At 39.2% G+C, this 16,910-nt stretch overlaps 1 protein-coding gene across 1 annotated transcript; it reads right to left on the reverse strand.

Annotated features, from left to right (window-relative positions):
* Positions 1-2,109: 2,109 nt before the first annotated feature.
* rgs5a (regulator of G protein signaling 5a) lies at positions 2,110-11,767 on the reverse strand. The gene is made up of 5 exons (XM_080860635.1): positions 11,674-11,767; positions 10,040-10,153; positions 7,209-7,270; positions 5,275-5,441; positions 2,110-4,114 (listed from the first exon to the last, which is right to left on the reverse strand). Exons 1-5 carry the CDS (start codon positions 11,715-11,717, stop codon positions 3,953-3,955), a joined length of 549 nt encoding a protein of 182 aa, XP_080716761.1. The 5' UTR covers positions 11,718-11,767; the 3' UTR covers positions 2,110-3,952.
* Between the last annotated feature and the right edge of the window lie 5,143 nt (positions 11,768-16,910).

Consider the following 16,910-nt stretch of genomic DNA (forward strand, 5'->3'; position numbering starts at 1 on the left):
TAACTCGCCCAGCTTCGGTCGGCGACGCCGCCCTCATGTCCGTGACCGAGCGAGGTTTTTAAAAACTAATTCTGGGTTCCTCGCGACTCTTTTGGAATGTGTCATCCCTTTTTTAGACCGTAGTGACGGTCAGAGTGAGGTCGAAACAGATCGTAAGTTACGAACGTAACTATGGATCTGTGAGACCGAGGGATGACCGTCACTATCTTTGTCGCTCAGAACAGCCTGAGGCGCTCAAGGTAGGAGACTGAACCAGGGGCATTCACTGTTATTATAAACACGTGTCGTTCTGCTTCCGGAGGTCATGGACATGACATTTTTTGACATATGGTCTCGGTGATAGGCAGAACGAAGGTGATCATTCCTTTTTTAGACCGTAGTGACGGTCATCCCTCGGTCTCACAGATCCATAGTTACGTTCGTAACTTACGTTTTCCATACTTTGTGGTGCTTGCATCTTCTTTTTTAGTGACCCAGAACTCCTTAATGTAGTCATGAGAAAATTCCAAACAAGCATAATCAAGCAAGTCTGACCTTAGAACTGTTGTCAGTGAGAGGGAGAATGTACTGCGTCATCTAATCTTTCAAAGGGAGCCAAATGAGCACTAAAACCCGAGTGCATTAACCCGCCTGGCCTTTCCAAGGAAATACTGCCCAAGTTCACCAAGCTTTCAAGACCTGACGAAAACAATAACTTTTCATACAGTTTTATAACTATTAATCCTGCTGCTGCTTTATTTAGACTCTGAGGAATGAAGACCCTTGTGGTAGTGTTTCAAGCAAACAATGTAAATTAAGCTGAAGGAGTCTGGAGTGGATGTCCCACCAGACCTTACCAGCTGCCTGCTCCACATCAATGACCAAATGAGCAAGGTATGTGCACGCGCTTATCTTCCCATCTCTCCCTGAGTGCATTCGCAATCGGCTGTCTGGATGTGTTTGTGTTCCTGGGAAATATTGGGAAAGATTTTTGGTCTCCAGTCTCTGGGGAATTTAATGAGCTGGCTAAGCTATATCATACAAATGTCTCCCTTTCGAGCCCAATGAGAGCATTACTCAGCCATGGAGCTCACAGTGTGACATTTGTTTGGTGAAAGTAAGACACAAGCTACGACAAAATCAAGCAAAACAGAACTCATCACCTGGGTTATGAAACACAGGTACTGTATTAGAAAATGTTCTTCGTCTCCAGCAGGCAGTGCCTGTGAAGGTGTAAACATGTGGACACCAGTTATTTCAGAGAATGCTCCTTTTCCCCACGTAGTGTTTCAGCGAAACAGGGAAGCACAAAATAGGCTAAAACATTAAGACTTTATCCTTAATGTTCAATGCATACAGTTGGGGTGAATACTCATCCCGGATTATTGGATGTAGCCAATGAGGGGAACTCTCTGAACACGTCACACAGATACACAAAGGTCCTTGATGTGGAAAAACTTCAGGCATTTTCAAAAAGCTCAGTGGAAATCAAGAGCATGTCCGTGAGCCGTACTCATCCCCTCGGGTCGCCCAGCGCCGGCGTTTTATGGGCTATTTCTAAGAAGAAGTGGGGTAATGCATGTGAGCATGTTCGCCGCTGACAGTGTTTGTTTTGGCAACGTCTCCCCTCGTCCATCTGTTCCTGCTCACTCCTCCCCACACGTCCTCATGCATTCATTCTCTCTTTTTCTCACCATCCTTGCCTCTTTTCTTTTTCAGTCACTCATCTCTTGAAAACACCCAGAGTAGTTGCTTGCAGGAAATTGAGAAAATGTAAGGAGCCAAGAACCTTGGAGAATATTGAACAGTGCTATCCACAAGGACTCCAGCACACATTAATGAATAGCAAGCCACCCATCAAAGCAAACAGTAAAGTGAATATCATCTTTCTCAATTCTCAGATATCTAAATACATTGGACCCAATATTCTGTTTGTCTATTATGAAACCCCCAAATATAACATTTTTGATATCCAAACGCTTGACACAGAATAAGTGAGAAATCAAATGTATATGTATATATATAGTATATAGTATAGTATTTTTTTCATTTATGACAATGAAAGAATGACATGATCTTGCCATGTTGTTCTGGGATGAATTTATCCTCCGACAATAGTGATTCCAACTCTGCATTTTTAAATAATTTAATTAAATACCTATATTATAGATATTTACATAAAAAAATAAATACATCCTCAGATATTTAGTGTATTGATGCATTTTTATATATATGGTTGGCTACACAAAATACATGCATATTCTACGTCATATATAATGTGATTAGCATAAATTAAGTCCTTAATATTTGCATATCATTATTGGCATCTTCATCAAACAAAATAACCAAATAGATATTGCGAATTCTGTTGATGTTATGAAATGTATTGATGTAAATTCGAAATTGTATATTTAGCAGAAAACAAACACTAGCCTTGGTACCTTTGGCTTACTCAGTCTTCATGGCTGAATCTGATGAAACAATTCTGATTGCTTTAAACTGGAAATACCAGTGGGCCCCTCAAAAAAGCCCTTAAAAAATGCCATTTTGGCTTGTTTGATGGATATTCTCTTGTTTCATATTGGCTTGATACCAAAACATTGCATGGGCTGGTTAAAAATCTTTATAAGAGCTTGAAAGAGCAGAATTACAGTAATTATGAACTCCTGCCCGGCAGAGTTCATACTATTTGAAGTGACCAGGCAAATAATGAGGACTTAAGATGCCAATTGCTATAGGTATATATTGTGAGATACGTCGTGTAGTATTGTATAAAGACACAGCACACATATAATCATAAACAAACTGAGCATAATAGGGTTTTATAATGATTGATTATGCCCTGATACATGCCACAACACATCTTAAACAGCAGGCTTATAATCTGAATCTTAATGATAATGTTTTTAGAATTCCGGATAAGGTTTTAGTATTAAAAAAAAAAAAAAAAAGAATCAGTTACATGTGTTATTTAAGAGTCAAGGGGAGAAAACAAAACCAGTCAATGTGGGTTTTCTACAGTCTCAGTAGGGGAGGAATAGGACTAAACTGAAATATTCTGCCAAATGTTTCCTGAGGACCAATGCTGATGCAATGTCAGGCTCAAAATCCAACCAGTTCTCTGTCAAGATCTGTTCCTACTTGATATTCCCATCTCAGCAACTTGCAGTGCAGCACCAGGCGCTAGGCACAAATCTCTCTTCTCTGTTCCCAGGAAGGCTCTCCAAAGGCCAGAGGCTTTCTTCAAGGTTACTTAATACTAGTCTTACTACGTGTGTGTGTGTGTGTGTGTGTGTGTGTGTGTGTGTGTGTGTGTGTGTGTGTGTGTGTGTGTGTGTGTGTGTGTGTGTGTGTGTGTGTGTGTGTGTGTGTGTGTGTATGTATGCTTCATGTATCTGTGTCTGATGGCCTGTTTATTTGCAGTTATTAAACTGGCCCATTTGAAAGGACATTTTCTGCTTACCACCCTTAATCTAAAGCTTCATGAAAGTATGTATGATATTCTCTGGGGGCTTGTCTCCTTTCAGAAAAACACTTATCCTGTTTATGGACAAAAAGTTAGGACTAAAGGTAATTAGTGGTAGGTCTGAAATAAAGCAAAATGTTGCAGTAATAAAAGTGCTGTAGTGAAGTGAACGTGAATATAATTCTGGAATATTCCATTTAATTGGGAAAACATAATAGAATTTGGAAACACACCAATTTTCTCAAAATGTGTGATATTTTTGTTCTCCTGTGAATAAGTTATCAATATTATAGTAGGCTGCAGGGAGACAAAACTATTTCTGACCTGAATTCAGTTTTGCTGAATGTTTGATTCTACCTTTCCAAATCGTTTAGCACGACATTTCTTTGTCGTTTTTTCTCCTGTCCTCTCTGGAATAGATTAGTTTCAAGACCAAACTTTGTAAAAGGGCATTTTTTATTGCTGGGTAACCTGGGTAACCTGACTCCCTGCAGCTCTGCCAAAGATTTACTTCACCAACTCCTGGTACATCTCAGACCTCAAGAACCGACCGAAGGAGTCCTTCTCCATCAGGGTGAAGATGCGACTCTGGGCAACGTCGAAGGTGGCAGAAGACAGATCAACCAGGTTCCTCAGGGTCACGTCTTTGGTGACATGATCAATATTCACCTTACAGGATAGAGGGGAGAGAGGATTGTGATAAATGATTGATGAAAATGGAAGAACTTTAAACTGTCACAAACTTGGAGTAAAGGAAAGGTATACACATTGAATGGGGTGGTTAAATAAAGATTAAATTGGTTATAAAACAAACCAATTCATACATTTGGCAAAACAATGGTGAGACCCATGATGAGATGGTAAGACCCATACTTTTGTGCCATGACTAATTTCAAGCATATCAGTATAAAATCACAGCATTCAAGCTTGAGCCTAAATAAACCACGCATAGCTGAGATATACTGTAAGTTGTTTGGCAGGTACCACTGTTGTTTCCAGAATTTTCTCCACACTGATGTTGGTCCAAGTCCTGTGGGGAAATGATACTCCAAGACATTTGGCTAACGTTTTTTAGCACTAAAGGAAAAGGCTCTTGATATCTTTGATTTGAACAGTGAGGTATTTGGGCTGTTCTACAGAAATGCTGTGCCTATTTTCCGGATAAGCTTTGTGTGCACACATCTTCGAACACGCCATCAGTGCCCTCACTCACTTGTCCCTGAACCCGCAAGTGTTTCTCTCTCTCAAGCTCTCTTCATTCAACCTCCTTCAGATTTGCATTTAAGCAATTCTTGCTTGTGGGAGTGAGGGTCTTTAACAGAGAATGGATAGGTGTACAAAGTGTTCTTATAAACAAGTTGCGTAATAAACATACAAACACACATGTAGTGCTGTTCCTTCCAAGTATGTTAATTCCAAGAAGCAAGCACATGAAGATATCTGCTGGGAAGCCTGAGATAGTGATTGCTCATCTATCTTAACTTAACTAGGGTATCACTAGATGTCGTCTTCAGTTGAGGTTGATTAGAGTCATTGTGGCCTAATTGGTTTTGCTTTCTTCAGCTGGTAACATCAAGTAACTTACCGTTCCAGTGTTCTGGAGCATGTGATAAAACAGGTCTTTTCAGCTCTTACATTTTTAATGTACTTCTGGTAGTTCCTTTAGACAAGAAATGGGCAATTGCAAATGCCTAAGTATTGTATTAGCATAATACAATTATAAGACTAAGTACACTGGAAGTGTGATTAACTGTGAGTTTATCACAAAATATCATCCAAATTAAATGTTTAATGTGACGATACAAATATTTCATTGGCTTTCAACCCACCTCCTTAGGCCCACCAGTCTGGATGAAGTCCTCATAGATCTTCTTGGCCTTGGTAGCCATCTTCATGGGGCTGTTGGTCTTCTTGAAGTCCTCACAAGCAACCCAGAACTCAATGTTCTCCTCACTAAACTCGGACCTCAGGAAGCTTCCGAACATGGCCACACCACCTGTGGAGGAAAGTCCACAATACTAAGAACACTCCAAGACACAGCATTGCATCCATGAGCCTGATGTATTATTCATATTATGTTAGTTATATAGTTATATGTAAGGGATAATGTATAGAACGCAGGTCCTTATCGGAAAATAAGTCCCGACAGGGTGAACCGGACACTGACGTGAAGCGGAGGTGTCTTGCTTCGCCCTGAAGGGACTTATTTTCCGATAAGGACCTGCGTTCTATACATTATCCCGCTTATTATACGGTTACTTGCCACAACAAAACAAAAAAACAAATACACTTAACACAGTGTGTCTTTTTACAATGTATTTGTTACTATACGTAGTGTTAAAAAGCAGAGAAATAGTTTGCCAAAGACGTTGAACTTCAAAGACGTTGAACATTCTTTAGAACACAGCTGCTCAACCGTCTGCTGAAACTCCATTGATAAGTTAGTGTGGAATACTTGGGGAATGATACGAAAGACCTATATCAGAGGCACAAAACCCGTTGCCATTGACAGCACAGCGGTCATTATATGCAGGTCATTATATGAAAATAAGTACCTGCGAACGTTGGGGATGGCCCATTCAAATCAACGGGGCTTTTTGGAACGTTCTGAAGAGCCGTATAATAAACATAGTTAATCTGACAGAAGTAAGGTAAAACATTTCTGAATAATGAGCAGAACATCTGCCAAACAGTCAATTTAGCAGAGCAGGCTGGCTAAGCAAAAGCTGATTGTTTTGAAAGCAAAAGCCTTGTGAATAGTAATTATCCATCAGTCAAGGCTGCCCTTACATAAAATAATGCAGTGACCCTTTTTTTGTTTCCTCGCATTATACGTCAAAACAAAAGGGCTGAAAAAAAGGGCTGAAAATAATTGTTGCTCTCTGATTTTGTGCCAGCCTTTCATCTTGCATTTATCACAACCATCCTTTGTAGTTAGTCTTATTGAAGGACCAGGGCCATTGTTTAATCATATTGTATGGCAGCAATTCCATCTCTGAGCATTCACAGAGATGAATTCAGATGAAAACATGCGCACAGCTTCTGTCTGCCTCTGCACGCACTTTATTCCAGATGAGCAAAACAGTTTACGCATACCAGTGCCTGCTCATCAGTCTACCTGGAGCAGTGTTTGTAATGTTTCCGACACGGATATACACATGCTTGGTGGATGTGGTGGGCTGAGTATCCTGCTCAGCTAAAAATAAAGCATGGACGAGACAGGACGTATATTATTGCTATATAATATATAAGAGAATTAATGGCACATTCTTGCATAGTGTCCTTGCCATGGGAGTCATTTTGGTTTGAGAAGTGCTGAGGACATAGATGGAATAGTACATGGTCCTACCAGTCACTGGCCTACTGCGTGTTTGCGTCCTCTATCACGATGAGCGTAGTCCAAAAACTAATTTCAAAGGTTATAAAGCACTTTCTTTGAGAAGCTTTCTATTCAGTGAAGTGAGATTGTATGTTCTGCTGCCAAAAGCGGTGGGAACAAAATTGATGATTAGCAATTACAGAGAATAGACGTTCTGTCTCTTAAGTCAAATAAAACATGGAATAGCCAAGCAGCACAATTATTGTGTAAGAAATTGTTGTTGTGTTAGAAATTCAACAGATTTATTGTACTTTGTGGTCTACTTCAACAGACAATGAATCAGTGCGAGATGTGATGTCTTCAGACAAGGAATATACAGCAGTGAGAGTTTACCTTATACAGCTTTCAATTTTGGTGTTAATAGTTAATTTTGGTGTTACTCACAGTCATTGGCCAAGACCCGATCCAGAGACTCACGCCACTGAGCGGCCTCTTCATGGCTGGGTCTTGAGGTAAAAATAACACAAATGAACAATGACTCTACTGCAATGAAAAAATCAGTTCAGGAATTTCAGTACAACCACAGAATACACAGTACTCAAGTACATAGCCGGTTTCATTATGGGGAGTACAATCCATTTTTGTCCTCAAAATCCATACAATCAATCACCTCTTCCTGATAAAGGAACTGTGACAGTTATGTCATTTACAATGACGGTGGTCCATGTAATTTCAAGTGCCATTCCGGTAAAGATCTTTACATTGACATTGATGTTTCAAGATGGGCCACTTTAGTCTCCAAACTGTTTCGCAAGACAATTGAAGACCTGCCAGTAGACAACGCTTTTTTCCCTGTCAATTGGGACGCAATTTACAATATAAACATTCCCCTCACACTTTTCCATTACAAGCTTTCCCTCCTCACAAAGCTCTCTCTCCCTCTCCCTCTATTTTGCTCTATTATCTCCCTCTAACTCTCCCCTTTCTCTCTCTCTCTCTCTCTCTCTCTCTCATTTTTACAGGGAATAAGATACATACTTTTCATACATTTAAATAAATGGGGGAATCTTTACGAGATGATCTCACTCATCTGTAGCTATTACGCTGTTCTTCTCAGTGGCACCACTATCACAATTGATACCATATGGTCTTTGTTATAAAATAATTTGATACCAATCAGGGCCTCGTTTCCCGAACGCGCACTTAGCCTAAAAAGCACTTGAAATCGCTCGTAAGAGGATTCCTACGTTGCAGACGGGTTTCCCAACGCCACACTTAGCTTAAGCGTATCTTTCGTTGAGAAGAATTCTACGTGTGGTCAGGACCAGTAGTAACTTCACACTTAGCGATTTAATCCACCAGGGGCGTCGTTCGACCGTCGTTCGGAAGAAAGGGGAATTAAAAAAAAAAAACATGGCTACTTGAAGCGAGGAATATTTTACATTAATAAAGCTATCTACACAACTTTTTATAGGTTTATAATGACTCGGTTTGATCTGAAATGTGCTACGCGACCAATGCAGAGTATGTCGGTCTTAACTGAAGCTTTCAAACAGTAGTTTAATGGCACAATTAGCGCTTATGCCACCACTCCATTGGCTTATATGGTAGCTTTATAGCTATATGGTTGTATACATATATATTTGCAACTATGTTCTTTATTGAAACTTTTTTTAAATCGCTAGTTTCATAGCTCATACAGTCACGCATGACGTACGCTTCAACACCCTCAACACCTTATCCAGGGGTGTCGTTCGGCCTATTGTAGAAGAAATCCAAACGATGTTTCTGTGTATAGCACATCATGAGAATGTCATTGTTTCACCTGCCTATTCCCATCAAAATAGAAATAAAGAATATTGAGTATTTGAAAATAAAGATTAGGCTATACAAAACTAGTGCAGTGCCCGTAGGAATTATGCATTCTGTAGTGTTAGCAGACGTAGGGCTGATGGGTAGTGTAATGGCAAGACATATTTGCACTCCACATAGGTACAGGTTACACTGAAGTATTATTGTGATGCATGTTTCCTTTTCATTAAGAAATGTGTTAATGGTAGCCTTTTTGGAGAGTTACCAACAAATAAAGTTTGAGATTATGTAGTGGATGCAGTTGAATATACTGTAGATGTCAACGTTGCTGTCTAAACTATAAACTAAATGTCATAAAGAAAGACATTATTTAAAATGAAGTTATGGTTGAAATAGGATCACTTCTTTATTGTAAGGGTAAGTGTAGGGTAAGAATGGTCATGCAGTTGGACTCAAATGTAGGTTAATTTTATTGAATGTATGTAGCCTACTGTACTGTATGACTTCGATGATGCTAGCTTTGACAGCCCACTCTCAGACAGATCGTAATAAATGTCCTTACAATGGGAACACAGTTTAAATACTCTGCTGGAGATGGCGTACTATCCCCGCCCCAAATTCAGTGCACAGTGCACGTTCGATGCACGCATAGGCTAGCTAATTTCACAGCAATTAACGTAAACAGGTTAACCTGACGTAAACAGCTCCTAAGAGCTACTTAAGAACTCGTGCACGTTGCGCTCGTGCACCTGACTTTAAGTTGATGGTTGGGAAACGCAGGTTAATAGAAAGTGTTACTTAGTGTACGATGTCGCGAAAATCCACGTAGGCCGTTAAGATACGTCGTTATCGGGAAACGAGGCCCAGATAGCTACAAAGATCGGATAACTCACCATTATTATTTGATATTTCACAACTCATAGATGGGAAGGTAAGTTAGCTTGCCAACCTGTCTGATTTACAGCACTATAATTGATATGCTGTCAATAATGATTTAGTTCGAACTCAATAGATTGGCAGTTAGAGGTGCATCAAATACCTTAAAATGCAGATGAAAATCTACTGCTGTACTTTTCCTAGTGTTAAGTGTTTGCTCTACTAAAATACTAAAATCCTATCAAATAAACAACCAACATTATAACAAAGACAAAAGGCAATTTTTGAAAATGTTTTTATGTTATGGGATATTGGCCAGACGGTACACTTTATGGTTTCTCAAAGTGAATGACAAAATGACAATTATTAGTAATCGCAGACTGACTTTTAGCCACAGCAGAGACCAACATAAAATAAATCACTCAAATTATTAACCAGCTAATACTATAGCTCTGGTGTCCTCTTTAGACAGAGTAGTAAAGGGCAGGGTTTCTTTTTATATTTCTGGTTTATAAATCTTTATTTCAAAACTAACTAGTAGGTATAGTGAAGAAGTGCTTGAGGGCTGTGGTGGGAGCGCTACTTACCTCTGAAGCTTCTCTGGCTTCTTCTCTGGCTTCTCAGGATAGGGGATAATCAGGTCAATGGCATTCTCTGGCTTCTGAAGGAGGATTCCTAATTTACTCTTGATCTCTTTAGCCCTGAAAGATGAAAGAGAAAACAAATGTTCAAACTGTTGTGACGCAATGTTGTGCACCAATGTGTCAAAAGCTTTGCCTTTATTATGTCTGGGCTTATTTATGCAATTTTTAACCTTTGGTTTTAAAACAACAACTCTACAGTAAATCTCAAAGCTATGTGATTTCCGGCCAAATATATTGTATCAGTCTACATAACTAATATCTGTGTAACTGTTTGCTTACACAAGATTGGAAATGTTTGACTAATGTTCAGTTGTTTTTTTGCCAAAAAGAGAGTGAGCTGATGTAGCTACAAAAGGAGCAGCAGCATGCACTTATCCAGTGGGATCAATACTTCTTCAAAATAGCGATAAGGACTCGTAAAGGACTTTTATCGAGCTACCCCCTCTCCTCCTGACCTGTATTTTGGTATGCATCAGCTCTCAAATCATTATGATGAGAAGCGTGCTGAGGCATATTTATTGCCCAGAGTTTGCCTTGATCAGACTTTCAAAACAGATCATACAGTTGCCCCACTTCATAACTAGCCTGATATGAGGCATAACAGTATTGTCTTGGTCCACATTTACTTTCCAGGCTCTCATGAGTGGCACGTAAGCCGTCATGTGTTAAAGATCTGTATTTGTCTCGGAGTTAGGTCAGCGTAAGCTTTTTCGTGACTGTGTTTAACAATGCTGATTCACATTAGCAAATGTCAAAGCTTGATAACCTCTGCAGTGCGTCATACTCCAGATTTATTAGTACAATAACATTCACGCAACGGAACGCCACACCAGCTCAAACATGTTCACTAATGATCATCACTAATTAACACTAATGAGGAAAAGCCTCTTGCATTAAGAGGGGTATTATTTAATTTGGACCAAACGGAATGAACTTTGCTTCAAACAAATGTTTCTTAGAGGTTTGTTCATTTTTTGAGAAGAAACTGCTATGAAATGACTCATGGATAGAAGCTGTTGAGGTTAAGTCAGCCATGGTTCAGCATGGTATCCCCTATGGTATAAGCAACTATTAGAGGGCAGTCACAATCACTGCAAGCTGACAGAAAAAATACGAGTGATGTGCTAGATCAGCGAACATGTCCAGTAAGTATCTGGATGGAAGTACGGAGCCAGCCCTGAAACTATTTTCTAACTGTGTTTTTCTAGTTTTACTAGAATTTATATGGTACTGTTTTGTGACCATCGCTGTTATAGTGACCATAACTGAAATTGAAAAGAGCTGATTCAGTGACAAACATGCCTAGTCTTTCTGATCTACTGTTGAAAAGCCCAACATTCACAATCCCAATGTAAGTAACTGTGGTTAAATCCTTACACCTATTTAATAACGGTTTGCCTCTCTTTTCACACCAAAATCTGTTCTTTAACATTTTTAGATTGTACTTCAATGGGAGCTTAATCTCTGTGAGTAGTGGCATTTGATGTTGGAGGTAAATGCAAGAGACCTCAAGCATGCGGGAAAGACAGAAAAGGCTAAAATAAGGCATAAAGAAAGTAACCAGTCAGAGATCTCACCTCACCAGACAAGTCTGGGGCAGGGCAGCTAATCCTTTACACATGTTCTGAAAGCAGTCTTGGTGTGCAAAATGGAATCCACAAACACAAGCTTCTTTCTTGAATTCCTTGCGCAGCTCTGTTTCTCCATGTTTATATAGAAACCATCCGTTGGCAGTAGTCCAGAAACTCTGGACCAATCAAAGGCAGCTGTACAACACAACAGACTGTGCTGATTCTACCTAAAAGTGGTCAGAAAGGACAGTGAATTAAAGAGTAGTTTTTTAAAAAGTATTAGAGTTAACTGCCATCCATTACTATTTATTTCAAAAGCATGTGGGTAAGTATTTAAATAATGTCTTACAAAGAGCGTAATGAACTTGAGAGGTAAGTTTGTGCTTTACCTTAAACATACACCTCACAGCACCTTTTAATATAAATTAATCAATACAATAAATCAATATCTGTGCCACTATTTGCGGGTGCCATCTCCCCCTATGTGTAAAACTGCAGAGGATGTGTATTATTAGCTTTTTCTGTGAGCAAAAAGCACTGTAGAAGGATAATCTCCACTGATAATATAGATATGAAAGATAATTATAGAGATCCTCACAACTAAATGTAATGCCTTGTAGATGAGTATAATGATGGTGCAGTGCCAGGCAGAGTGATCAGTAAAATGATTGGTGTCACTTAATTACCAAAGTTAAACTAACTGCTTGGTCTGAATTTCACTTCAGGCCTCAATACAAAGAGACGATGTGACGAGTTGCTACTCCCGTCATCTGTGTGTTGATCTTTTATATATATTATTACAGCAGCAGTTTAGTGACATTTATGAATACAGTATAATATGAATATTACATGTAACAATTATCTGTGTCTGACCCCCAAAATCCAGGTGAACATATCATTTCACAAGGCTGACTACAAGAGAATGATATATATTTCTCAAAATGATAAAACCTTCAAGTTTCAAGGGAAGACTGCAGCTGATGACATCCGATGTAGACTGAAAGGCCCTCTTGCATAAAGATAGAAGGTACAATATGCTATACTTGTATGTCCCCAAGTACAGGGTGAGAACAGGCCGCTTTTATCTGAGGGTCTTTGTGTTCTTTGTGCAACCAGAGGTGAGATCGTCATGGTGATAACCATTTCACAAAGCAGCGTGAAAGGAGAGAGACTGCCTAAAAATAAAACACCAGGTGGTGACAATTAACTCATGGAGATGACGAAAGCTCTTGCTCTCAACCAGAGAGGAGAGAGGAGAGAGGATTAGATGGACACTGTGCTGGTGGTAGGATAGAGTTAGTGGGAGATATTCACCAGTAAAGCCGTCTTCAATTTACCCACTAGACCCTTGTCTGAATCCCCCTGCCTCAAGTGTGCTTGTGCCTGATCAAAAGGTCAGGTCAGTGTGGCCTTTCCCTAACCCAGACCTGGGGTGCAAGAATAGTATATAAGAGACATAGTCTACAAAGAAACCACAATTTTCCATTCCAATAAATTCTAAAGTGTCATTAATTCACAGCATTTTTTGTGGATACATTTAGTATTAGTCAAGGGGTGCAGTGTAAACTTATTTCATACTGAAACCAGATTAATTAAATCAACAACTGGTGTGACATCAGATCATCATAGCACACTACCATGCAACTGAACCACCGAATGTTATAAAACATTGAATGTCACATCCTCAAGAGTAGGGTGGACAAAAAAGTGTTACAAAGGGATGGGGACTGACACTGATGTTCATGACATTAAATGGAACAAGATGGTCTGTCTCATTAAAGTGTCTGATGTTTAAAATGTCAGTAGAATGGAAGTATCACCAGCTGAATATTCAAAATGAAACAAAACTAATTTGCACACACAGGAACAGCAGGTAAACACGTATAACAACTCATTAAGGCAATGTAGAGAAGCCCACCAAATCTGGAAAATGTAATTACATAATGGAAAACCATAGCTAATGAGCAGCTAATTACTTTTTCATTCCTCGCGTTCTGAAATGCCGAGCAAACTCAGTAATGTGACAGTGACACACACATTTGCCATTGTTTTGTTCACAGACTGATGACATGACACCCCGTTGTTATATATTACTCATGTGGGTGGGTTGTATGGGTATAAGCACATCAACAGGATTGACCATACATTTAAATGATTGACTTTAGGTAAAGTGTGATTTGGCCATTTTTCAATTAGATGTCATCACTCCCATCATGCAGTATTCATCCATACTTAATTAAAAACAAACAAGGTAGAATGAAAAGACAACTCCAAAAAGTCCTGGAAAACTGCAATTCAAATATCACCCCTGCGAGAGAACACGTACACAAATATGCAATTATGGCTTTGGCAGTAAATCACATCTTTCAAAATGCAAATAGCTCCTGCATCTGTGAATTGCTCATTTAAGGAGCATATTTGATGTCGCTCCAGCTCTTTCATCTGCAACTCTTTTTTGTGCTAAACGACCCTCTTTCCACCACCATCCACGGGTTACCCTAGGTAATGGTCTATTATGTGGGAATCAATAAACAATAAGTAGTTATTTAGCATATATTTAACAGAACCATTTACAAATAAAAATGTCTGTCAAATTAAAACTTCCATTACCTGCCAGCCACATAATAGCATATGCCTAATATCAACCCCAAATCTACTTCTGTTTGTATTCTGTACTGTCAGTGACAGAAAGATAGTGCGTTTATTGTTTATGAGGGTCTGTTGAAAAGAAGCCAAATCTAGATATGAAACTGCTCGCTGACCAGGTGACATCACAACACATAGTATACCATGCGACGTGTACAGAATTCATCAAAAAAAAAAACGAGGTCACATGGGTTATATCAACACTAGCCATGCATTCATATATTGTTCATAGCATTGATTCATGATAACATTGTTTTACCCCTTGAGACGTGAGAAAGACCACTGCATTTGTATTTTGACTGGCTTCACTCATTTCAGTGCAAATAACTCTGGCAGCAGAACCGTGATATAATCTCAGAAAAAGGAACTCTGTCCTATCGTGTTTAGGAGATTCTACCGATACAACTAATAAAATGAATCACCCTCAAGGGAAATTATACACTAACTAATGTTGGCCATCTGGCCCATCAGAGAAAGGTTAACAGTATGGCCACAAGCAACAGCAACCCTCTGAAATAATCATAGCTTCCACCTAAATGCATTATCTGCACCATGGATAGTTTTTCCTCTGAAATTGTCATTCAGACTTCAATTTAATGGATATATCTCCCGGGGATGTGTGCTATCACTGATAGTTGGTTTTTAAACAGCTCTAAGCATTCCTTTTCTTTCAGAAGTGCACAATAGGCAGTTTGTGAAGAATGACTTGAGGCCATTTGATTTAAATGGAAATCGTATTTGTTTTCTTGTTGTGCATTGATTAACACATCTCAAGGATTTTCAAAAGGGATAACTGAGTGGCTGTTTGTCATGATAAAGGGGAAAAGATACCTTGGTAGTTGGCACGCTCCCATATGAGCTAATTTCAATGCAGTTTCTGAATGCATTTGCAAATTTGTAAATGTTCTTCAAGGCTCAGGCATGGACTAAGTGGACAGTTGCTTTGCGGATGGCAGACCGAAAACAGGAGCAAGTGAACTACATTGAGCATCTCTTCCATAAGCGGCCGAGGAAGAAGTATCTCATTGTTCCCTTAATGAATGCCTATAAGTATCTGATGTATGGTCTGTCTCTTTTCAAAGACATAAAAGGCCTATGTCATACATAGGCTAGTAGGCAGTTTCCTTATTGGGATGCCCAGTTTAGAGTCTTAGAGTTTAGAGTGTAATCTTTATAATAATGTTATTATGATAACATAAATGTTCAGTGACTAATGGCCTTTCCCACAATCAGGCTTTACCCTGAAGCCATGTGTTCCTGCCAGATCCAGATATTAAACAGGAAAGTCCATCTAATCTCATGCTAGCATTTTTTTTATGTTCCTCCTTGCACACCAACGAACACCAATATTGTCCTATTCACAGGTTCTTGTTGTGACTCCGAGTCTTTGTTTAGTTTCAGAGCCGACCTTTCAAAACCCTACTTCCTTCCATGGCATATGTCAACAGTGGTGGAGCTACGATAAATCTGCTCCATTGTAGTGCATGGCATTTCTTGAAGACTTCACCACCATGGCAACAGTTCTGCAGTGTGTTTTATTTCTTTTCTTATTTGCCTTACTGTCTACTGCCCTTGCCTTCCTCCCACACCCAAGACTCCAGTGGTTGCTTCTGAACCTGCTGCAGTGCCCTCTCTGCTTGCACCACTTGTGATAAAATGACCATTTCTACGCCTACAGCAGCTCTGGCATGAATGAATGTAACAAAAGTGGTCAAGGCCTTCAATTACATACATCAGAATGCAGACCCCACTTATCTACATGTGAAGCTCTACTGAAATATAAATAATTTTATTCTAAGAGGAGCACGTGGATTCCTCCTTATTAGAATGTTATACACTGAAAGCTTTATTAAAAACAACGGAAAATCCCAAACTAAAAAGAAACCTGAATGAAGTCCAACAGTTCAAGTGCTCCAGATATATAATCATGTCGCCAGTTGTTCCGTCCAGTCTATCCTGTACTTTAGAATTTCACAGAAGAGTCAAGAGGAAATTAAACAGATATTTTCCCACAACTCCATTAATTGCTTACTTAAAGCCGTTTATTTTCAGAGGCTTTTCCGGGGTGCCTCACTTTTTAATAAGGAAAGAATGCGTGCTATAATTATTTGTTTTAAATTAGAGAACATTGTTATTATATAACCCCAGATGAAGCTAAGTAAAGAGCTCAGCAGCGTAAATAAATTGTTTTTTTTCCATTGTCTATCCTTAAAGAAGCAAATGAACTGGATGTCATGGAAACACTTTCCATGTTGAAGTCCATTTTCTAATCTTAATATTGCCCATTTATTTCTGATGAGCTGGCAACACAACCTTTGGTGAAGTCATGAAAGTGCAATGGTCTCCATTATGTTTTAGGTAAGTGTTATAGTATATTATGTTATGAATTAATTCAGTGTATTTTCGTTGGTGTTTTGCGCCATGTGAAAAAGAATGAGAGAGAACTGGGGGAGGGGCCTCCTGGATTTTGCCGGTGCTCAGATGACCTCACACAACATTATTAATTGGAGTTTTTCCCCTTCATAGTAGAGACATTCTTATGAGGAACTGGAATACAAGGAAATGGATGATAGTAGCAAGTGTGCTTGATTCTTCTT

The sequence above is a fragment of the Sprattus sprattus genome (assembly GCF_963457725.1).
Source record: "Sprattus sprattus genome assembly, chromosome: 2".
Classification (NCBI taxonomy): Eukaryota; Metazoa; Chordata; class Actinopteri; order Clupeiformes; family Clupeidae; genus Sprattus; species Sprattus sprattus.